The following is a 26,296-nucleotide window of genomic DNA, read 5'->3' on the forward strand; positions in this document are numbered from 1 at the left end:
GAATTAGTGAAGTTCAGTGGCAGGAGGAACAAGACTTTTGGTCAGGTGAATACAGGGTTATAAATACAAAATCAAATAGGGGTAATGCAGGAGTAGGTTTAATAACGAATAAAAAAATAGGAGTGCAGGTAAGCTACTACCAACAGCATAGTGAACGCATTATTGTGGCCAAGATAGACTACTACAGTAGTACCAGTTTATATGCCAGCTGTGCTTTCAGCCTAAGGAAACAACTTTATTGCATGAAAAAACAAATCCCTCTTGAATTGTTAATTAATGTGATGGTCCAATATTTCTCGTCTTGGCATATCCCTAAATATCTTGTTACTTTTACGCATTTAATGCAAGTAAGATTTCAAAGGAAAAAGAAAACATGGGTCCAAATAACCCCAACTTCCCATAGCTGATTTTTGTATGCGTGAAGCTTCTCCTTCTAGGTGAATGTGCTTAAACAGTCACTGAAATTATATCAGGCATTCAAATACCCATATTATCCTTTACTATATTAATCTGATGTTCTGAGAGAATATGCAAACAGTTATTTCTCAAATACCTGTGTGCACAGAGAGGCTATACTTACCCATCAACCAGAAGATCAGGCAGATAATCCATTTTCAGCAAACCAAGTTTTCTCATACACATACAATAATGCTGACTCAACAATGGAAGGTAAATATTGCTTTAAACAATAGTATGAGTCGGTTGGGTGAAGTGTCACTAATGCTATATGTTGGAAGGTGGAATAAAGAAGTACCCAGTATAAGAAGTTTTAAGCTCCTTTGCAAAAATTCTTCCTGAAGTACAGCACTCGTATCTGGGTTAATGCGGACACAGTCCATTGCAGTGGAGCAATCCCGAATGAATGAATGCATTAGTGGCAGTGCAAGTGAAACTAATAGCTGAAGTGAATCTGTCATAGTACAAAACTGAATTTAGATTTGATTTAAAGTATTCATTTGTCTGGATACAGTATTCATAGTTGCTTTACTATTATTAAAGACATTTTAAATCTGTAGCTGCAGCTACTAAAAAATGTGCAAGCAGAAATTCCAGATATAAGCAGAAATCAGACAAAAATTCTAGAAAGTGGAAAAGTGTCAATTAGTACCAAACAGCCAACACATTGGACACCTGGCACTTGAGAATGGACTACGATTGACTGGCAGGTGGCCCGTATCACTCGCCTCCCCAAACCTCAATCATAAAATTATTTTAATCAAAGTATGTACATGTTTTCCTTCATTGAGCTTATAATGGTCTTACATGTAAATATTATGTTGCATTTAGGTGTAACGGTGTCACTTGAAACTTTACACCAGGAAACTTGGTAGAAAGAGAGAACTGTGCCAACTGTCTGATGAAAATGTCGGAATAAGTCTGAAGTGTGACAGTTAAAAGCTGCTGTTTCAATGTTTTAAATATTTATATGTGTTTCAATGTTTTAAATATTTATATGCACTTAGTTTTCCAATAAAGAGTTTGTAGAGTTTATATAATCTTTCCTCTTGCATATTTTGGTGGTCACTTTTTTTTTTTTTTTTTTTTGCACAGTTGATGAAGCTACCTCATTTCTGTAACTTTTTCATTGCCATCTGCAAATTTTTTACCATATAATTTGTTTTGTCAATATGTCACCTTTCCACTAATTGTGAATGTACAGACAAAGAGTGTGAATATCGTGAACCTGCACCTCATTGCTAGCCAGAGATATATCAGAGAGCATGTGTACATCACAGAAGCTCAGAACAAACTAATTCAAAGATTGTCCTGTGTCATAGTGCTGTCCAAAGAGGTTCCTTATGAAGCATCATGCAATAACTGCTAAGTTTCCTCAGAGCTTCCACACAGCCTGGTAATGCAGAACACTGGGGGAGTGGATGGTGCAGCTGCAAATCCCATCTTCACACAGGTGCACGTGATCAACCATGCCATGGCTAGCTGCTAACACAGGGGAAGTGCTTGATAGTTTCACACTGCGTGGAGTAGGTAGAGTGTACAAGATCAGTAGTAGTAAAAAAAAAAAGGTGGTATTGCACAAGTTGAGTTGACAGCCAGTGAAGTCATCCAAAATGGGAGGGGACCTCAGTGTTGAAGTGGGAGGTGGCAGTGTCATGGCAGTTCATGTGCCTTACTTCATTGGCAAATGCTGGAGCCGAGTATGGTTTTTAAAAGAGATAACTGTGAGAACCCCATCTGCTGATAATGTGGGTGTGACAGAATCCAGAGTGGCATCCTATGAGAGACTGTATTCTTGGGATAATGTTCCTGTGAGTGTGCTCCCATGGGTCAATTGCTCATCTCATTGTCCTTCCACAACTACAAGATTGTTGATTAGTTTAACTGAGATCTCCTCAGCTTGGAACTGGTGCAAGTCCACTTGCATTATAATTTTGTTGTCATCCAAGTCAACCTGCAGAATGTTGTATACATACATTGTAATGCTACTTCCAGGTGTCATTGGCGTCGATTAGAGTCCATGCTGGTTTAAATTCCATTAACTGTAACAGCAGTCAGTATGCCATGCAGTTAAATGTCAAAGGTGTTGCCACCCCTCTAATCACTTTGTGGGTCTGAGTAGGACAGGTGAGAGTGACAACATCCTTGGCAGCATGCAAATGTGCTCAGTATCGTTTGGCTCCCTGCTGTTGTCATGGCATGTTCCCTGACCGAGGCAAAGCCAGACATCATGTTCATTGAATTATTGCATTGTTGAAGTTTTAACACTATAAGAAGTCTGTCCACTAAAATTAACCTCCTTTGCAATGGTTCGTGCTCATGCGAGAGCATTGCTAACTGAGAAGGTAAACTTCACAATCCATAGTGTCCACAAGTTGTGGTCTGGCATGAGTGCCTAAACATTCTTTGTAGACAAGCTGACATAGTAGCTTTACTGGTGTTTGAATAAGACATCAGGTGAGTGCAGTCTCTGCCACATCACATTTGTTGACATCCAGAGTAACAATATAATATAATTTATGGGGTTGGCATGATCACCAAGGTGGTGCAGTAAGGTGACGAACTTGGGCTATCATTGGAAATGCCATAATTGTAGACAGTGCACTCAGTGACAGCAAACCACATGTCTGGTTGTTCTAGGTGAGAGGTTGGCAGTTCTGGCAGTGAAATAAGGTGCACATGACTGCCATTAAAATTCTGGATTCATGTAGCACTGCAGTTGGTCAAACGATGACAATTGACAAACTCTTGTGTGAAGGCCATGGCACAGAAGCAAAACCTGGGAAGAAGTCTGTGCATAGCCTAGCCAGATGTGCCGTGAATGGCAATGTACACATGCTCAGCAAAATTGTTAACAATGTGGGAGTTGTTACCTAATCGAACCACACCAGTCTGTGCCTATCCATGTTGGTTTTGTTGAGAACCATCTTGTTTGTTTATGGAAGAGTTTCATTTGTTGCCAAAATCAGCCAGAAGGTTGGGAATCATTATTGATCATTATTGATTATTATTGATAAAACTGGCACTGCAGAAGAAAATATCACTTTCACATTTAAACAAAGGTAAGAATTGTCACAACTGACATGAAGCAGTGAATTCAACACTGTATAAGTTGCTGTCTTGTATTTGCTTGTCTCGATGACTAAGGTTGTACGATGGTTCCATTGTTGTTGCAAGCAAGGTGAGCTGTAGAATGTAGACTAATCCATAGCTGATAACATCATTTGATGCAGGGCCACCAATGTAGAGTAGACATAGGTGAAAACGCTGTGGGTTAAATAATGGAGGAAAATTCTGCAGGTTAAATAATGGCGATGACAAATACTGTAGATCTGCACTTTATTATTAGGTACAGATGCATCAGAGAACAAACGTACACCACAGAAACTCAGAACATACTAATTCAAAGATTCTCGTGTGGCAGAGCTGTAGTGTTGGTCTAAGAGTTTGCTGCTAGGTCGCCACAGGTTTATGATGTTTCCACACATTTTCTTATACATCAATTAACACAATCACTGAAAGAAAGTAAAAAAGTTTTCTATTTGAAGGTGGTCCCAATTTTAGCTCAGGGTATTTTGACCACCCATGGCTATGTTAACCCCTTCACTGACGTCTGAATGTTTTTCAACCACAAATCTATAAAAATGCTAGTAGGTGGAAGTTGGAGAATGACAATTCTCGTGACTGGAGTGGATGATCCAACATTTATGTTTCAAATCCCTTAATTTTCCTATTGCTGGATGGTCCTAACTTGAAATGATTTCTGTCCAGACTTCTTCCCTTGTCTTTCTTTCTTTCTTTCTTTCTTTCTTTCTTTCTTTCTTTTTTTTCTTTTTTTTTCCAAGCAATCCAAAAGACTAGTAATATGTTCATCACTTATCATTTAACTCATTGCAAGGTAATCAATAATAGTAATATAAATCATTTTTGCATACTAACAGCTTCTTTGTTACTATAGCATTGGAAGTAATTTGTAATAAATACTACAATCTGTCTCAACATTTGTAAACAACCAGATTGTTCTTCGTGATAAGGTTTGTGCAACAGTACATGTGAATGGATGAAGCTTCAGGAGCTTTTGTATTCTATCAATTACAAGTTTTGTACTGCACATGCCAGTTGGTGATTTCTTTCTTGCTTGTCATAGTTTGCTGAATAAATTATAATCATAACTTGTATCAGTTATTGCTGGTATTAATACTTTTTATACCCTTTGTTTTTTGTGAGTTTTCATGTTTTAAAATACTTCTTTCTTTCAGGTCATGGTTGTGGTCCTGGCTATGCATCTCCCTTGGAAGCTATGCGGTGTGGACCTCGAGAAAAAATTGTGTATGTACCTTGCATTCAGCCTGCTGAAGCTCGCAAGACTAAACCAGACTTCTTGGCAACTGTTGACATTGATCCTCATAGTCCTACATTCTGCCAGGTGAGTGGAGCCTCTCTGTAACAGTTCTGGTTAAGATAATTAACTCTTTCAGATAAACTACTTTAAATGAGAAAAAACTGAGATGGTTCTGAAACTCATCTTTACCATGTTGCTGCATATTTCAGTTCTATTCATTTAAATATCAATTTTAATGCAAGCAGATCTTGTTTTACTTTACTAGTAATAGAGGAGAAAATGTTGTCTGTCGGACAATTTGTAAGGTGGCAGAAATTAATTTCCTTTTGTTCTGTGCTTGTAACTCAGATTGTGAATTTAAAAATATCTATGTATTCATAGCTATTCTTCATTAGTGCTCATATGAAGTACGAGGCTCTTCCAAATTGATTTATTAAGATCTGCTATGGCAATAAAAGGATTGTTCTATGTTGTGTCAAAGATACAGTTTGAAAACTGGTACTCTTTGCAGGTAATACATCGTCTGCCAATGCCTTACCTAGGTGATGAACTCCATCACTCAGGATGGAATGTTTGTAGTAGCTGCCATGAAGATTCAACAAAATGTAGAGACAAGCTGATTTTGCCATCACTTGGCAGTTCAAGAGTGTATGTTATTGATGTTGGAACCAATGAGAGAGCACCTCGAATACACAAGGTTTGTAATCTTACATAAAACTGAGTTTCATTGTTTGTTATCTTCACTGTACTGATTCCTCTTTCTTCCATGCTTGTTGAGTATACAGAAAATTCTGCTGTTTATGATAGATAAAATTGATCAATTTTCTTTCAGCTTTATTTATTTATGTAATTTTTTAAAAATGCAATCATATTGAATGTAATAACTCACGTTTCATCATTAAGCATTTTTGCTTGATAAAATATAGACTTGCACTTGTGCAAATCTAGTTATGCTTGGGCGGGCATCCTACGTATATTCCAACTAACAGTGTGTATCAAAGCACATTAACTGATTGACTTATGCCAGTTAACATGCCTCAATAGACTGTTTTAGTTGGGAATGTATGAGAGGTTTTCAGGAATGATTTACAGTAGCAGTTTTTTACCTTATTAATTAATTAACATGAGTCAATGCTCATTGGATCTCTCAATGTACTCCCCGCTGACATCAGTCTATGTCTGCCACTTCCTGGGAATTCCATTGCTGCGTCGTGGAATCACTGTCTGAAGGTATTACAAACCCACTAATGGACAGCTGCTGACAATTATTCATTGTTGTTGAACTTCCTACCTCACAGTGCCTCCTTTATTTTATCAAATAAAGCATAATTAGATGTAGTAAAGTGTGGTGAATATGTTTCACAGCAAATGACCCCAGTGGTGTCAGCTTTGCAATCATAGCATTGCTGGTGTGGAGCCACACATTGTCATACTGGAGGAGCACTCCTTTCAATGACTTTCCCTGTTGAATTCTGCATCTAAGCTGTGTAAGAGTGTCACAGTAAACCTTGGTGTTGACAATTGTTTCTTGTGGAAGCTAATCCACTAGCAGTATGCTAAGAGTGTGAGAAAGGGAGAGGAGAGAAGTGGAAAAGGGGAAAGGACTGTTTAGGTGCATTGACAGGATAGAAGACGTGTAGCACTGGATTGGGAGCAGGGAAGTAGTAGGCAGGTGGAGCATGGGGACTAGCAAAGGCTGAGGCAAGAGGGATACAGGAATGAAGAATATGTTGTAGGAAGAGTTCCCCACTACACGGTTCAGAAAAATTGGTGGGAAGAATCTGGATGCTACAGGCTGTGAAACAGTCATTAAAGTGAATCTATCTTGTTGGGTGGCATGACCAGAAACTGGGTGGTCCATCTGTCTCTTGGCCTCTGTTTTGCAGCAGCCATCTATGCAAACAGACAGCTTGGTAGTTGTCAAGCCCATCTAGAATGGAGAAAAGTGGTTGCAGCTAAGTTTGTAGATCCAATGGCTTCTTTCACAACTGGTGCTGCATCTAAGGGGGCAGAGATGTCTGTGACTGGCCTTCTAACCTGTCAACACACTTACATAGTCCTTTACCTTTGTCTACTTCTCTCCTCTTGCCCTCTCTCATCCCTCCTCTCTCATCCCTCCTCTCTCATCCCTCCTCTCTCATCCCTCCTCTCTCATCCCTCCTCTCTCATCCCTCCTCTCTCATCCCTCCTCTCTCATCCCTCCTCTCTCATCCCTCCTCTCTCATCCCTCCTCTCTCATCCCTCCTCTCTCATCCCTCCTCTCTCATCCCTCCTCTCTCATCCCACATATCCTGTCCCATTTCCTAATCTAATTCCCCCAGCATCACCTGACTTCATTCAACTGCACACAATCACTGTTGCTTTACTTTTGCCAAGATTCATCATAACCTCTCTTCAATACATTATTTCTTCCCTTCTGCTGATCTTCAAAGTCCTTTGCTGTTTCTGAAGTTGTAACTCTCTCAAAGTTTTTATTTCTTCTCACTGAACTGTACTACATTTTTCTTCGTCTACTGCTTGTTGAATATTCAAATTCAGTAATACTGGGGATAAGTTGTTATACTGTCTTTCTCCCTTCTCAACTACTGCTTCCATTTCATGTTCTTTGACTCTTATAAATGCAGTTTGGTCTTATGAATTCTATTTATGCTCCTTACTGATGCCCCTCTTTCCTCCAAAGGTCTCTAATTTTCCTATAGTTTGCACCTTACTTTCCTGTAGGAATGCATGTTTCTATGGCATTATATTTATCTCCTAGCCATTCCTGCATAGTCAGCTTGCATGTTGTCACTCATTTTTTAGACCTCTGTATTTCCTTTCTGCCTGCTTCATTTGTTACAGTTTTATATTTGCATTTACATATTGATGTGCCTTGACAAATATGAGTTGATGTGAAAGCTAAAAGTTGTAAGAACATTAAAATTTGTAGGTGATGTACTGATAGGAGGGTTTTTTAATGATATTGTAGGGGAAAGCAAATGAAATAAGAATGTAATAATAAGTGTGTACATTGGCTCAAACAGCAGAATTCCATTACGGTGATCAGAAAATTAAGCCAGGAAGATACAAGCAATGTATGTTTTGATAGCCATTTTTATTTATTACCAAGAAATCAGAAACTTCACACAATGATTACTGTAGCATCTTTGGTCATGAGTTTGCTACTGCATCTGTGAGTATTGTAATTATCTGCCCTCCCTCTAGCTGCTAATGGGATACAGATTCTTTGAAGAAAATTTTGCATCTTTAACCCTTGAAAACAAATTCAGAGTTATGTAAAATATCAAACAGAGCTAGAACCTCAGTTGTGAATCAACAGTCACATCAATAAAGAGGAAAAAAAAGATACATGATCCACTTTTGATATTCTATACCTTCTTTATGTGACATACAACAATGTCCCTAAATTGTCAGCTACACAAAGTGGTTTTAGAACAATGTTCCTAAATTGTCAGTTATACAAAGTGGTTAAATATCCTTTGACTATCAATGTGTGTGTTTCCTTGCCACATGGTTACTGGTGTCATTTTTATGTACATGTGCTACCAGATACATTGATGTCCCTACTTTGTAGTTGAACACAATTTCTTGGCTTGTCCTTTGTGTTTGTTTACTGGGGCATGAATAGTGAAGTGTGCTCAGAAGAATACCACTGACATTGTTGAGACTGTTCAGTGGAATTTTGAATTCTTGCAGATAATACTGTTTCAGGAGGTACTTGTTCATTTTTAATATCAAAACTCACAATTCAGACCTTACATTTCTAATATTCCAACATTAAATTTAAAAGTCAATGGGAAACATTAGCTCCTCCTATCAAACTTTTCTTAATAATCTGTGGAAGTTTTTCACTTTGCTTGGAATCACAGTCACACTGTATTTATGAATTGACATGTTCAGTAGGTGATTCCTGTAGAACGATATTCTATTTTTTCCCACTGTTGATTTTGGCATACAGTCACTTAGAAGTGGTTTGAAGAACTGCAGCACATGTCAGACTTCAACAGAACAACTGATGTATAAAATATTTGTCTCATCAACACTAGAGACAGTGTACATAAGCATCAAATGTTCAATTTGTTGTTCATGTAAGTAGCTATAACTGCTGACAGTCAAATATTTGCATGTTGGTGGTTTAGTGGTAGTCTGTGACATGTGATAAGGCACTTCAGAACCACTTGAAAATGCCTGCATTCTCTGGAAGTTTGTTAGTAGAGTTCACATTACTCTTACTTGAAGGAAAAGGCTAATTCTGAGAGTGATGTAATCAACAATACAGCAGAATGTTGCATAAAATGGCTATCAACTCACTAACATTTTATTAATTAATATTATTGTAACTGTTTACATTCACACTACAAATATAAAAAAAAATTCCAGTAAATTTTGGAAAAATGCCATAGCAATAAGTCAAGAAAACCTATACATTATGAGACATTTGCGGGCCAGCATTTCTCCAGGATGCAAAATATAGACAAATTCTTGTGCCTACCTGCATCCTCAGTACAGGTAGGCCACTGTCATCCTGGAATGCAAGTGACCTGCCATTCCCTTATTAATATTCACCATACTATTCCTCTCTAATCTGTGGGGAAATAACTATTAGTTCTGAAAGCTAAAATAGTGTGTCATTTCTCCTTTAATGTATGTGTCTCAGCAGTACTACACGTTTCACCTCCTCAAGGTAAGTTCAGGCCAGCAGTTCTTTCTCATTTGAATTCATTTTTGTCCATTTCAAGAAATCATATTCCTCAGTAGCATACTGTTGATTAATATTTTGTGAAATTTTGGGAAGGATGATGGGTCCAAAAACTTGATAGATCAGACACTCAAACTGTGTCACAGATATATGTTAACTGTTTGACCTTTCCCTATGGCACTGCTGTCTTAAGTAACATAAAGAATTCAGCAATTAATAAGGTCAGTTGCATGAAGAAAATGGAATTATTTTAATTTACATAATTATTAATTTGAGTGGATTAGCCCCAATTGTTATTGGTTGTTAATATACTTTACAGAAGTAGCCTCCAGTGGTGTGTCATTTTACTTGTTCCAAATCTCTGAGTGTTCTCATTTATCATGGGATGAGGGGATGAGCACTGACTGTGAAAAGACTGACAAGACCAAGAAATTAAAATCATTTGATGTGGTGATTCAGCAGAAATGGATAGAACAGAAAGCAATCGGTGCTAGGTCACACCCAATTTAAGATCCTCTCATCTGGCACTGGAAGACCATAACAGTTTGTATGATGAAGCTTCTGGCTGGATTTCATATCTGATAGCATTGTAGCCATGCTGAGGCACTACTTGTATAAAGAAATTCTTATGAGAGGATTATATGCATCAGAAACTTAACAAGGAATAACAAGGACCAAATTTGTGAGCTGATTAAAAAAAGTTCAGGCTATAGATGGGTTGGTGGATAGGGACACTGTCACAGCAAAGAAAGCAGGCATTAACCTGAAGACTGAGGATATATTGGTGGGATTTCATGGCTGGAAGGAAAACTGGACCAAAACAAACAAACTGATTTTTCACAGTTAACATGAAGTTGACGGAGGTGGAGTAAAAAAGGGGAGGAAACCATGAATCTATTGTCCTAGAGCAACAGTCTAGTTTGTCCTACTTTCATTTTCCATTTCTTCAAAGTGAATTTTGTATTAGACATGTATTAAAAGTTATTTATGTTTTGTTGTCTTCCTATACTGTAGTGAACTGATGCCATTTATAAATTTTTAAGGTTGTAGATCCTCAAGATATAATAAGTCAGCTTGATGTTACTGCACTTCACACAACACATTGCCTTCCAACTGGAGAAATAATGATATCTACATTGGGTGACAGCAATGATGAAGGAAAAGGAAATTTTCTTCTTCTTGATGCAGAAGCTTTTGAGATTAAAAGTGAGTATCACAAATATAAGACTTTGTGTTCCTCATAATGCACAATTACAACACTTTGTGATGGAACAGGATTATCAGACTGTACACACATGTGCAGCAATGTACCATTATCTTAAGACAATGGTGCAAAACTACGCTGATATGAAAATGTCAGATTTTTCCCTTACAAGAATGTCTGTATGAAGTATTTCTATATTTTTTCTAGACAGCACTTCATTTAAGGCAATAGTTAATAATACTGAAAATTTATTTTGTGTTCTAAAAGCTTTTAAGTGTCATTTTGTTATGACTGTACATTCAAATTCAGAAGACAAGTGCTACTAACCAACTTCATCTGCTATTTTTGTTCCAACTCCAGGATTGCTGATGCAATAAAAAGAACTGTATGGACGAATTTGGATATGGATTCTTTTGCATAAAGTTTAATAGGTGTTACAGGTTTGCATTATGAAAGTACTACTTCCATAAACCTTCAAACATATGTCATTTGGCTGTGTTGCTAAAATATTTATAGCATTTGCAGGTTTAGAAAAAGCTTTTGAAAAAGTTGACTGGATTACACTCTTCAAAATTCTGAAATTATCACAAATAAAATAGTGAGTGAAAGGCTGTCTATGAATTCTGCAGAAACCCAGACTGCTTTTAAGACAGTCAAAGGACGAGCAGTACAGCAAAACAAAGAAAAATTGGGTATAAGAAATAAAATTCAGGAAGAATAAATAGAAACTTCATCATCATTTAACAGTTCCAGTTTCCCAGGTACTGGTAATGAGCCTCTTCCACTTCGTCCTGTCCAAATACACCTGTTCCCAGAGAACATCATCCACTGTCCATCCTCTGGTCACTAGATCAGCCTTAATCAAGACCATCCATCAGGTCCGAGGTCTTCCTTGAGGTCTTTTCCCATCCACCTGTCTTTCCAAATTTATTTTGGCTGTTCTAGTTGGCTCCATTCTCATCACATGCCTGTACCATCTAAGTCTAGATGCGCCAATTCAATCTAATAGGGATGTCTTTATTCCAGCTTCTTTCCTCACCTCCTCATTCCTTAACTTGCCCATCTTCATCTTCTGGATGGTGGATCTAAGAAATTACATCTCTTATGATTGCAGCCTTGATGATTCTTTTTTTGTGAGGCTACATGTTTCAATTACATGTTTTACGAAGCAAAACAAGGATAATGGAATTTAGTCGAATTAAGTCGGGTGATGCTGAGGGAATTAGATTAGGAAATGACACTTAAAGTAGTAAAGGAGTTTTGCTATTTGGGGAGCAAAATAACTGATGATGGTCGAAGTAGAGAGGATATAAAATGTAGACTGGCAATGGCTAGGAAAGCGTTTCTGAAGAAGAGAAATTTGTTAACATAGAGTATAGATTTAAGGGTCAGGAAGTCATTTCTGAAAGTATTTGTATGGAGTGTAGCCATGTATGGAAGTGAAACATGGACGGTTAATAGTTTGGACAAGAAGAGAATAGAAGCTTTCGAAATGTGGTGCTACAGAAGAATGTTGAAGATTAGGTGGGTAGATCATGTAACTAATGAGGAGGTATTGAATAGGATTAGGGAGAAAAGTTTGTGGCACAACTTGACTAGAAGAAGGGATCGGTTGGATCCTGAGGCATCAAGGGATCACAAATTTAGCATTGGAGGGCAGCGTGGAGGGTAAAAATCGTAGAGGGAGACCAAGAGATGAATACACTAAGCAGATTCAGAAGGATACAGGTTGCAGTAGGTAGTGGGACATGAAGAAGCTTGCACAGGATAGAGTAGCATGGGGAGCTGCATCAAACCAGTCTCAGGACTGAAGACCACAACAACAACAACAACAACAACATGTTTCAATACCTTAAGTCAATACTGGTATGAAATAGCTATTAAACGTCATCAGTCTGGCCAGTTTTGGAATCAAGTCATCCCATAAAAGTGATCTTAATTGTTGGTAGAATTCAGATCCTTTTTGCACTCCATTGGTGATTTCATTTCTGACCAGTTTATAACTGGAGATTACACTTCCAAGGTAAGAAAACTTTCCACACACTCTAGTTGGTGGTCTCCTAGTTTTACACTTGCTGGTTGTCCACCTATGTTGACTGCCATCACCACTGTCTTGATCTTGCTGATAAGGTTATATTCCTGGAACTGAGATTTCCATTCATCAAGTCTGATCTGTACTGTTTCACCCCATATCATGATGCCGTCAGCAAAGGTGAATGCATTCAGTTCACCTGACCTCTCCTTGATGTTCTTCATTATAGTATGTATAACAGTGATGATTATAGTATGTATAACAGTGCCTTAAACCACCTTACTGGGAGTGCCTGTGTGCCCGCATGGTACCATTCTGCTGGTAGACGTCAAAGCCAACGTCTTGCTGCACCAGTATCCTCCCAATCATCCACATACTGCTTCCTCTGGAGTGCATCCTTCATTGGGTCTAACAGATGGAAGTCGGAAGGTGCAAGATCCGAGCTGTACGGTTGATGAGAAATAACAATCCGACGAAGTGGGGACAGTGCACTTCCTTGCTGAACTCCACTCTTGGTCTCAAACCATGATGATCGCCCTTCCCCAGTTTGTACACAGCTAGTACAGTCTTTGTACAACATCAGATTTTTTTCTTATTAGTCCTTCAGGCACATTCTTTTTCCTCAGGCATTCCCAGATCTTATACACTATCATAAGCTATTTCTATATCCAAGAATACAATGACCAGCTTCTTGCCTTTTCCCCAATACTTTCCCATCAACATGCAGGTGCTAAAAATTAGATCTATTGTTGATCTGTTACTTCTGAAGCCATATTCTTCTCCTCCAGCTGTGGTTCTATGATAGTTCTCAGTCTCTTTTCTGTGATCTTCTCAAGTATTTTCAGTCCATGAGACAATAGGGTTATTCCTCTATAGTTGGTGGCTTTCCACCTGCTACCTTTCTTAAACAGGGGAATTATTACACACTTGCTCCAATCTGCAAAACTTGAAGATTCGTCTTCATTTTCTGACAGACTAATTCATGACAAAATGATTCTTTGTTGTATGGCTGGATCTCTGTCTCCAAAAGGCATAAACAGCTATCAATCATGTTTCCATTACCAGATGTGCTGATGAACATCCCACCTCAGGACAGGCATACAGTATATATCTCCTCCCTTTCCTACAAATCATTGCTCCATCCTAGGTTTGCATCTGGAGATGCAGAGTAACAACATGTCCCTTGTTCTCCACCTGACATCAGTGTCAGAGCATTGTAAATATGCTGATACTCCCTTATGTGTCTAAAACATTACGCCTGAGTTGAGTGATAACATAAAGGTGTGCTGAAAAGTAATGCCTCCAAATTTTAAAACTCTTTGAATAAAAGAAACATTCTACAACTTAATTCATCATGTCTATATGTTTGCAGCCCTCTGCCATTAAAGGGCTCTGAATTGTAATAATAATAATAATAATAATAAGAATTTTATTGTCATTCGGCCATTACAGCAATAGACAACATCATATACATACTAAAATACAATTAATAGTTTGAAAGAAACAACAGGTTTCTTGTTAACATTATAGTATTATATTACAGTTGATAAATTCTCTTATGTCATAGAATGGGTGGAGGACTAGCCAGTCATGAATTGTTTGTTTGAATAATTGTTCAGGTAATTCTTGAACAGATTGAGGAAGTTTATTAAATAATTTGTACCCCATGATTTCGTAGCTGTTGAGTGACTTTGACAACCTGTGGTAAGGAATATAGAGGCACCTATTCCTTCTTGTATTGTGGCTGTGTACATTTTCTCTGGTTTTTGTTTCTGGTAATTTCTTCTTCGTATAAATTAGGACATAGTATATGTACAAGTTTATAACAGTCATGATTTTCTGTTCACAGAACAATGGTTTACAGTGTGCCTTATATGCAGAACCAGTAATTATCCTGATAGCTTTTTTTTTGCAGTATTAATATGTCATGTACACAGCTAGAGTTCCCCCACAAAATAATTCCATATGTTATTATACTCTGAAAGAATGAAAAATAGGATGTTCTAACATATTTTTCAGGAACACAATCCATAAGTCGCCTTAACAGGTAAATAACTCTAGACAATTTACCACTAATATATTGTACATGTTGACCCCAAGATAATTTATTATCAATGTATACCCCCAAAAATTTGACATAACTTGGATCATCTGACAGAAGCTTGTCTCTAAGACTACAGACCATCTGCTGTGTTTTGTTTTCATTCAGCAGGAATCCATTTGCCTTGAACCAATAGGATGCTTGGTCAATTGTCTTTGCTGCACAAGTTTTAAGGCTATTGAAATCCTCACTAGCATTAAGAAATGTTGTATCATCTGCATACAACACAGTGGTGGACTTGATAAATGACGGCAGATCATTTATCATTATCAGGAACAAAAAGGGGCCCAGCACAGATCCCTGCGGAACACCTACCTTGACTTGCTCTATACTCGACATTTCTCTCCCTACACAAACAACTTGCTTACGATTCTGAAGATATGATTTTATTAATTTAAGGCTGTTATGTCTAATGCCATAGAATTCCAGTTTTTCTAGGAGTGGCTTATGCTTTACACAGTCAAAAGCTTTGCTTATATCACAAAATGTGAGTTGAGCATAGCCCTTATCCTCAAACACTTGATGTAAGTATTTGACTACAAAGTCTATAGCATCCACAGTAGACAACTTTTTCCTAAAACCATACTGAGATTCACTAATTATTCCTAATTTTTCAAAATAGACAGATAGCTGTTGGTAAATTACACATTCCAGTATTTTAGAAAAAGCTGGGACTATGGAGATTGGTCTGTAACTGCAAGGTGAGTCCATATCTCCCTTTTTATATATTGGAATTACCCTAGCCACTTTGAGTTCTTCGGGAAAATATCCTTCAGATATGCATTTATTTATACAGAATGTTAAGGGGTACACAATATAGTCTATTACTTTCTTTAGTAAATTACAGGATATGTCGTATATATCTACACTGTCTGAAGATTTCATCCGTTTTACAATGCTTAGGACATGACTAGGTGAGACCTCTGAGAACATAAACGTACCTGTGTCTGTTGGTGTTCTGCAAACAATTTTAGAAAGTAACTCTGATGAACTGATATCAGGTTTGATTATAGTATTTCCTACATTTTCAACAGATTTAATAAAGAAATCATTGAATTTTTGGGGACTTATATTAATTTTTTTGCTTCTTACATCTTTAGCAACACCATTTATTAATTTCCATGCAGCTTTGCACTTATTTGTGGAATTATCAATGGTATTGAAATTATGTGCTTTTTTGGCTTCCATGATGGCTTTTTTATACTCATTCCTGCATTTTATATAGGCTAATCTGGCATGTTCTGTTTTCTGATTGCTACATATATTGAGCAACACCATAACTTGGTTTTTCATACATGATAATTGTTTAGTGAACCATGAATTTTGTCTGTTTGTAGCCCTGTTTGTAAAGCCTTTGTCAGTTAATTTGCATTTCTTTATGGGGATATTGTCATTAAATTGTGTCAGAAATGTTTTAAAAAATCTCTCAAATAATAGTTTCCCTGACAAATCAGCACTAAGACTATAACTTGTGTCACCATGACATTGGTTGAACCAGTCTCTCTCAGCAAGGGACTTAGAGCTGAACAATTTTGTCATCTGTGACAGGCCTGGTGATTATAACTTTTGGGACAGGCTTAGGAATATTATTATTATCAATACAGAACCTACTTGTATAGTTTAAAGATACAGAGTCATGATCTGAAAATGGAAACGCTGTAACAGCACATGATTCTTCTGTAGTTTTAAAGTTGACAAAAATATTGTCAAGACATGCTTTATCTCTTGTGGGCCTGTTATTGATTGAGTGCAAATTGCACTGTCTTAAAAGAGTACCCCTTCTACAACATGACAGTGCCAGACCACACAGGAGTGCTGTGACCTCTGCAACAATCTGATACATTGGGTTCAGTGTCATTGATCATCCATGCTGTCCCGACTTGGCCTCATCAGATTTTCATCTGTTTCCAAAGATTAAGGAACACCTTGGAGGACTTCACTTAGATAGTGATGAAGTGGTGCAAGCAGAAATGAGGTTCTGACTCCTTCAACAAAGTCAAACATTCTTCAGTGACAGAATTGATAAACTGGTCTCTCATAGCGAGACATGTGTTTGCCTCCACAGTGACTATGTTGTGAAATAAATATGAAGACATTAAGAATAAAGATGTAGAATCTTAATAACATTTGTTTTGTTTAAAAAGCCTCACAGTTTTCACATAAATTCAGAGGCATTACTCTTGATTGTGCCCTCATGTTTCATTGATAGATATGTAAGAAAAGGCACTACACTTTAAAATTAATCAGTCTTGCAGTCCAGTTTCATTTGCAACATTGCTTGCCAAGTTAGTTAAGAGTAATTCTAGACTGCATAGAATCATTCTTCTGTAAATACAAGCAACCTACTAAGCAACTCATGGAATGGGTTCCAAAAACGTGATCCCACTTGCCCATTCACACCCACTCATTCAGCATACTGCATTGTCATTATCTCTTTGTGTATCTCTAACAGTCACTGTCTCCTGTTTCACAGCCACAGTTTCCTTCATTCTGCCCTTATACTGGTGTCTCATCTCACCATTACTGTCTCCATCTTGCTCTCTCTTACTGCTACTATCTTATTTTTTTCCCATTGCTGCTGCCTCTTCTCATTTTCACTATATCTCTCTTCATTGTTGTTGTTGTTGTTGTTGTAGACTCTGTGTCTCATTACTACTGGCTCTTACGCACTTCCACATTCTCCTTCTCTTTATTCCTCTCCCAGTGGGGCATTGTCTCCTTCAGTCTTTTCCTAGCACTGTTCTGTCACTGTAATTTACGTTCCACTGCCACTGGGTCCCTCTCTTTCTCTTACACTGCCACTGCCTCCTTCAATCTTTCTATCCACAACCAATTTTCCAGTATTTATTATTTTTCCATCTCTTTCCCACTGCCACGGTCTCCTTCTCTCCCAGCATAAAAAAGTGTGAATATGTTCACATGCCAAAATTTTTTAACTTGCTGAGGAAGGTAGACATCAAATCGCATAGACTTATCAGGATTTTATCAGTAAATTATCAGAGTATTTATAACCAGGTTGTTGAATTTACTGTCCTCCAGGAAAGTTCTCATGCTCAAATTATTCTGGGGAACAGAGAGCTGGCTATAACCTGAAGTAGAAAGTTCTGGGATATTTAGCAAGTCATGGAACATTTATTGGAAGGACAAATTAACCACCACAAGAGGGGGCGTGTTCACTGCAGTTGACAAAAATATTAAATCTATTGAGTGTAACAGTGAATTTACCTGGCCGTTTATAACAGGTGTAGTTAAAACAGGAGTTAATTGTTGACAATATAATGTAATTACATAAATTGAGGCATTCAAAGAAAGTCTATGGTCAATAGTGTGTAAAGACCTAGATTGTGCAGTTCTAGTTGGAGAAAGCTTTAACCTAATGAATATAAGCTGGGAAATCTATGGATTCATTGCAAGGGGGGGGGGGGGTGTTTGCAGACGGGCAGTTTTGCAAGTACTTTTGAACACACTTTTCTGAAAACTGTCTTGAGCAGGTAGTTCAGCAGCCTACAGGCAATAGGAATATCTTGGACCTCATAGCTACAAGCAGATAGGACCTTATTGATGGCATCAGTATAGAGATAGAGATAGAGATTAGTGATCATGTCATCTAGCGATTATGGTTATGAAAGTTAATAAATCAGTCAAGAATGATAAGCAGAGTCTTTCTGCTAGAAAGAGCAAATAAGCAATTGTTAGCATCTCACTTAAACAATGAATTGAAATCATTTAATTCCAGTATAGTGGGCATAGAGGAATTATATGCAAAGTGTAAAGAGAGTGTAAATCATTTTCTTAACAAATATGTGCCTAGTAAGTGGATTAAGGATTGACTAAGACCCACTGTGGTTTAGCAATGAAATTTGGAAAATGCTCTGAAAGCAAAGGCTGTTGCTTTCTGTTCTAAAGAGAATGTGTGAACTGTAGCAAAAGATCTGGCCTAGAATCCAAGAAAATTCTGGTCCTAAGTAAAATTGCTGAGTGAGTCTAAGGCTTCCACTCAGTCACATCACACAGAATCCTGAATGGATGACATATTATTAAGCATCACTGGCATACAGAAACAACTGAAAGAGTTGAAAACAAATAAGTCACCAGGTCTTGGTGGAATCCCAGTTCGATTTTACAAAGTGTAATCTACAGCATTGGCCTCTTACTTAACTTGCATTTATTGTGAATTTCTCACCCAGCTCAAAATCCCAAGCAACTGGAAAATAGTGCCGGTGACTCCTTTATATATAAAGGATAAAATAATAGATGCAAAATCACAGACCAGCATCCTTAATATCAGTATGCTGCAGAACTCTACAACATATTCTGAGCCTGAATGCATTCAGTATCCTAGAGACCAAAAAGCTTATGTCCACAAATCAGTGTGGTTTTAGAAAGGATCACTCATGTGAGACTCAGCTTCCTTTTTTCTCATATGAAATACTGTGAACTATGAATGAAGGGCACTGCAGACTATTTATGGAGGTATGAGCATATGAAATAGGTTCGCAGATATGAGGGCTCGAAGAATTCTTAAGTAATAAAAACCAGTATGTTGTCCTCAACAGTGAGTGTTCATCAGAGACAAGGGCATCATCAAGAGTGGCCCAGCGAAGTGTAGTAGGACTGCTATTAATTTCTGATTTGGTGGATAAGGTGGGCAGCAATCTGCAGTTGTTTGGTAATAATGCTATGGTGTATGGGAAGATGTCATCATTGAGTGACTGTAGGATGAAAGATAACTTAGACAAAATTTCTAGTTGTTGTGATGAATAGCAGCAGCACTAAATGTCAAAAATGTAAGTTAATGCAGACAAGTTGGAAAAACAAACCTGTAATTTTCGGAGACAGCTTCAGTAATGTTCTTCTTGGCACACACAATTTAAATATCTGGGCATAACATTGCAAAGTGATATGAAATGGAACAAGGATGTGAGGATTGTGGTAGGGAAGGTGAATGGTTGACTTTTTTGTACAGGGGTGTGGTTCATCTGTAAAGCAGAATGGATAGAGGATTGTAGTGTGACCTATTGTTACGTACTCCCAAGTGTTTGGGGTCCACACCAGGTTCGATTAATGGAAGGCGTCAAAGCAATTCAGAGGTGGGTCGCTAGATTTATTACCGGTAGGTTCAGACAACATGCAAGTGTTATGGAGTTGCTTTGGAAAATGAAGTGGGAATTCCTGGAGGGAAGGTGGTGTTCTTTTCAAGGAACACTATTGAGAAAATTAGAGAACAGCATTTGAACCTGACTGTAGAATGATCCTACTGCTGCCAGTATACATTTCACATATGGCCATGAAGATAAGATATGAGACATTAGTGCTCATATCTAGCGATATAGACAGTAATTTTTCCCCACTCTATCTGCAAGTGGAGCAGGAAAGGAAAAGACCAGTAGAGAATATTAGCCTTTTTTGTGGTCCAATAGGAGCATTTTTCCACTGGTTCCTTTCTTTTCCCTTGTACAGCAGGGCATCTCACTCATGTGAAAAGAACTTTATGAGCTAGTAAAATTTTGATAGCTTACTTACATGAAACTGAAATAATGCAAAACTAATTTTACACCTCAGACTGGATTTAACCTGCAAAAACATTTTGCATGTGTTTCAGTGCAACAACATTGGTTTTGGAAACATTCTGATGATAACAGAGATGCTTTACAGCATATTTCTTCATGATAAATCACATTATAAACTACATTTCTGCCTCACACCAGGTTTTATGTGCACATATTATATGTACCACTAGCGTAACTTTGAACCTCTGTGTATCAGAAATGGATAAGGATATGAAGAAAATTTTCAAGGTTGTTCAAAATCGGGTACATTGTAAAAATTTCGGGCATTTGCTGTGCACAGCCATCCTGGAATCCACAGCTCATTTTCGGTACCCAGAAACTAGGTTTTTCGGGTATTTCTCAATAATGGATAAAGAATTTTTAAAATGGAAAAGTGGCACTTATGACCTATCCTTCACCTTTTTATCCCTACAGTGGAAACACTTCTTTGCTACCAATCCCTCCAACCATAGCCAACCTAATCCCAGTATTAAACATTGCCTCTCCTAGCTCATACCATCAACCAACTGTGATCCCCTCCTCTGTCCCACTTAACCACACTCTGGTTACCTTCCAGGAATTACTTATCTTAAACGTGGTGTCACCATCCTTCCCCTGGTCCCTTCCTAAGAACACAAAACTCTCAACAGAAGAAAGAACAGCCATTCACAACCCCCAGACAGATCCAGATTTGATTTAATAATCCTCCCTGCGGACAGTCTCCACCACAGCTGTGATGAAACATGGTGACTACCTGACAGATGTTTCACCAACTGTCCAGTTCCTCCATCTAGAAGCTTTGCCATGGTGATCACATCTCAGAAGTCCAACATAACCTCCAATTCTGACTGAAATCCTTAGGCCCATCCAAAACCACTATCCCAAGTCCAACCCCCTCCTCAGCCCGACGACACACAGCAAACCCACCTTCTACATGCACCTCAAAATCCACATACTCAACAATCCTGGATGCCCCATTATAGTTAGTTATTGATCTTGTACTGCATAAACTCTGCTCTTGTTGATGAAGAAGAGCATTTCAGGCATATTAACCAACTTCACTGACCCTCCATCATCCCAAACCCTCTACATCCTGGATCACTACTCATTACTGTGGATGCCAGCTCCCAGTACCTCAACACTCTCATGTCCTTGGCCTTGCTGCTGTCAAACATGACCTCTCACAACTGGCTTCTGACTCCAAACACACTGCCTTATCCCTTAGACATCTAACCAATTACATCCTCACACACAATTACTTCTCTTTTGAAGGGAAAATAAATAAACAAATCCATGGTATAGGTACATGCATGCCACTCTCCTATGCAAACCTTTTTATGAGCCATCTAGAGGAAACATTCCTGGCCTCCCAAAACCACAAATCCTGTGTCAGGTTCAGGTATATGGATATCATCTTCGTGATGTGGACCCATGGGCAAGACACCCTACCCTCATTTCTCTACAGCCTCACCACCTTTTCTCCCATTCACTTCCTGTGGCCCTCTGCAACCCAGTATGCCACCTTCCTGGATATTGATCTCCACTTTGCTGATGGCTCAAACCTTTGACCATATAAAATCCACTAATCATTAACAGGACTTGCATTTTGACAGCTTATAACATTTCTTATTTTGAAGTTAAAACTAAAATCGGGGTTTGTACTTGACCATATCTGCCGCAGCCATGGTCCCGGATTCTTAAACAATTACTGTAAAAGTTGACTATAAGTCAAATGAATATCAAATGAATATTAATCAAGTATTATGTTTCAGAATACTGTTTATTTGAAAAATACAACCTTCTTTACAAACCTCAAATAATTTCTAACACACTTACAATAATGAAATGAATCTTACTCAACAAGCTACATGCTTTCGGTCCAACATCACACAAAGTACTGACTCCCTTGGCCAACATGGCTATAACTATTTATACTTTCTTAACAATCCTGAACAATCCTCGGCATTGTTTAGAATAATTTTTTGATTAATTAACAATTAAAATTGACATAGAAATATTGAAAATAGATATAAAAGAGAATAACTTCTTGAATAAGAAGTTACACTAATACATTTACATTTTTTATTACTCACTAGAGGTTCCCTTCATGGAAAATGTTCCCTTCATTTACAGAGCTTCTACACGTTAGTGTAATTAAAATTTCATAGTTTTTTTTTCTTTGTAACTTTTCCACAAGTACATATTTCCATACACATCTGTGTCAGAAATTGCTGTTTATGGTTAAAATTTACATGTTTAAATGGGTTTCAATTAGACTGTTACATTTCAACAACCCCCAAAAGGATTTGTTAAACTGAAAGTTGAACAAAACCTTTTCTGACAGGTATACCTAACAGTACTCATTTTACAACCAATTGGATGAACAAACAATTTGCAAAAGATATGTGCAACCAAATATGTAAAATTATCATGAATTATTTTGTATCAGATTCAACTAGATTAAACAAAATATTAATTAATAGCACAAAGAAAGAACAAGTTAATTCACTGGATTTGTCTGCAGCATGTATTACAACATGAATATGAGGTAAATCTATTTCAATAAGAAAAATTATCTATTGGAAGTTAGCTGAATTGGCCTTCTTTCTGTATATTTATGTCTGTCATTAGATCCTCCAGATTCTCCTGAGTGCATTAGAGACACTGGTGCGTATAACTCTCTCTCAATATTGGCGATGCATTATGGAACGAGCGTATCAGTTTCTACAATACTCAAAATCCATACTAGTTTGTATTTAGCCACAACCTATCTTTGGCGGGTACAACTAGTATTAGACCATAATAGAACAAAGTGTTCAGTCTCCTGAAGAGCACTGAACTGAACTACACTGTAGATCTCTGCTCGTCGGAAGTTCTTCGTTGCAAAAACCTGAAATGTGGCTCATACTCTTCTCCTTATGACCATCATATATATTGTGTAATTGATTGTTTTGAATAGAGTAGTTCAATTCAGCAAAATTACAACTGTTCATACTTCAACATTTCCTGTCTTAAATCTCAAATTGCAATTTTAACTTGTTCTTTGATAACATATCGGTAAAATCAAACTAGAAAAAAATTTTCAAGTGCGATGGCACTATTCTTTGTAATTTATATTGCCATTTACATATAGTATTGAATAACAAATATATTTTTACAATATAGTACAAGTAAATTCTTGGAGTATAGTTCCTCAGCAGTTAACATAATTCACCCTACATATATAGAATGAAATGTGTGACCAATGTCGAATCTTTCCATTTCTCATTTGTCAAGACACTTCCAATGCCACTTTCCCACCTTTACAATCATTGGAACATTAATTAATGCATTTTTTCAGGAATATCGGCGCTACACAGTTGTTGCTTTTCCCTTCACAGTAAGTGCTAACAATAGCAGAATGACATATAAGAGTGCAGTTACATATTACTTTGAATGACAATATACAATAACTTGAATAAGTGACTAATACATCATACTAGTTGTGTTTTATAAGTGATTGTAACATCATAACAATTATGTTTGGGCATTATGCATTGGTAAATTGGTGCATAAGTGACAGATACATCATGACAATAATATGAATAGGTTATATACATTGGTAAGTAGGTTTGAGCATTATATATATCTAAAAACAAAGATGTATCTAAAAACAAAGATGATGTGACTTACCGAACGAAAGCGCTGGCAGGTCGATAGACACACACACAAACAAACACAAACACACACACAAAATTCAAGCTTTCGCAACAAACTGTTGCCTCATCAGGAAAGAGGGAAGGAGAGGGATAGACGAAAGGATGTGGGTTTTAGGGGAGAGGGTAAGGAGTCATTCCAATCCCGGGAGTGGAAAGACTTACCTTAGGGGGGAAAAAAGGACGGGTATTTTAACGAAATCTGTCGAAATATTTGGAATTGATTTTAAATTTCGTTAAAGAATGAATAATAAATTTTATCTTTTGCCTTTTAAGTTAATTTTCTTTCGTGCGAACTTTGTTGTAGAACCACTCTCTTATTTTCGTGTGGTAATAAAAAATTTTACTTTCTTAAGAATTACGTACATTTAAAGAAAAAATATTACGTGCACTCATATTAACTGGATAATAATATTTAATTGAGAATTGAGTCCTTTAGATCATTCGGCCTTGGCATACACTTTCCTGATGCAGTGGGTTTTTTGTTAAATATTTTTACTGAATTTTATCCCGGCAATAGCCATAGAACACAAGATTATCTCTATCAGCAGAAAATGTTTTAATTATTGCCAAGCCGATATTTATCACTGATCAAACTTACTTCACTACGCATTTGAGTTATTTTAAAGAACCAAACTGTTTAAATTTCAATGTTAACTAACATTAACTATCCGCCTACGAATGCACAAACGTATAATTAATTCAAATGTTATCAGCCACAGGATCACTGAAAAGAAAGAACAATTTCTTAATTCACGATTGATTTTTATGCATCTGTTCCCGATTTACGGGTTTGATAATTTTTTAAATGTGCCGCCTCTTCAGATCTGCGATTGTTGGTCGCGGCACAGCCCAGCAACACCGCTAAAAAATGCTGAAAAATTCTTAAAGAAATTTTATAGATGACGTGGGCAAGCTAATTTACATAAATAATTCACACTTTTGATAAATACTGATATATTTAGCTCAAACAACAATTCAACTCACATTAATTCGTAACACATCGTCTAATGGCGGCTAAGTCCAGACAGAGACAAAAGACTTCTACACATTCGTTAAAAGCTTCTTCACAGCGACCTACCTCGACAACGTCTCATCAAAGACGACCAAAGAATACATAATGTTTAGTCCTTATATAGCATTTCCCGACTATTAACATTTCTTTGTAAATTGATTTCTGGCAAAATGCGATATCTCTGATACAGCAAATACTGACACATTTTACATTCACAAAATAAATACAGAAAAATTCCTATCCTAAATACAGAGAAATATTACAATAAAACATAATGAAAATGACAAACGTATTTTATACCACATTCAGTAATATTTTTGTTGAATAATTACGATGTATATACAACTTGCCCAGAGCGGCGTATATGGTACAAATAAACTGTGAAAATGCCAGGGAACGTTACATTGCCCCCTGGCAGCATTTGGCAAAGAGTTTTTTACACTTTGACACAATGGTGCCAGTAACGTTCTTTATACTTCTGTATGTTTTACGGAATGGCTCTTTGATTTAGTCCCAGGGTTATATAAGTTCATGGCTCCCCCATTTGGGCGTAGGCAAACAGGAAACCTGGGCAAAACTGTGCCGGAGCCCAGCCATCCCAGTTGGTTTATAGTCAATATTGTCTTTTAAACAGTTATTCATTTGAATTAAATTAGCAGTTTGTCACAAACGGGGTTACACAATTACACAATATCACAGTCACATACAGTTCAATGGAAGGTTTTTTGTGTGTGATACTATTATTCTTGTGATGCACTACAAGGTCACTTGTCCTAGGATATATCACTCATGGACGTACATAGTAAATGTTCAATGTTTATCGAAATGAAGTCATTAACATGTTATTCAGTTTATGTGAACATTTCAAAAGGTCAATAATGTTGTATTTGGTGAGCGGTGCGGAGTGATTGTTGGGCGGCGCTCGGCGCGGCGCGCTGACTCCGTGTAGGTCACCGCCCCCGGCGTTGACAGCTACGGCGCGGAGGGGCGTGGCTGTCTGGTCTGCTACGGGCTGCTGTGGCCGCTGCATAGCTGATGTAGCCGGATGCGCGTTGGATATCAGCTCGCCCGTGCGACGTCTTCTCGCGGTGCTCCAGGAAACATGCAACAAGTTCACAAACAGTGTACTATCCTTATAGGCATTTTTCCTGCTGTGGGAAAGAATGCACACAGTTAGTGGTAGTTATTACTCAGTAGGCCTTC

At 37.6% G+C, this 26,296-nt stretch overlaps 1 protein-coding gene across 1 annotated transcript in view; it reads left to right on the plus strand.

The window, feature by feature from the left end:
• The window catches only part of LOC126252024 (methanethiol oxidase-like), a 135,860-nt gene that overhangs the window by 61,217 nt on the left and 48,347 nt on the right, over positions 1-26,296 (plus strand). The window contains exons 2-4 of the mRNA XM_049952809.1: positions 4,716-4,882; positions 5,310-5,495; positions 10,541-10,703. Coding sequence (XP_049808766.1) covers positions 4,716-4,882; positions 5,310-5,495; positions 10,541-10,703 — 516 coding nt within the window. The remainder of the gene's footprint in view (positions 1-4,715; positions 4,883-5,309; positions 5,496-10,540; positions 10,704-26,296) is intronic.

The sequence above is a fragment of the Schistocerca nitens genome, chromosome 4, assembly GCF_023898315.1.
Source record: "Schistocerca nitens isolate TAMUIC-IGC-003100 chromosome 4, iqSchNite1.1, whole genome shotgun sequence".
Taxonomy (NCBI): Eukaryota; Metazoa; Arthropoda; class Insecta; order Orthoptera; family Acrididae; genus Schistocerca; species Schistocerca nitens.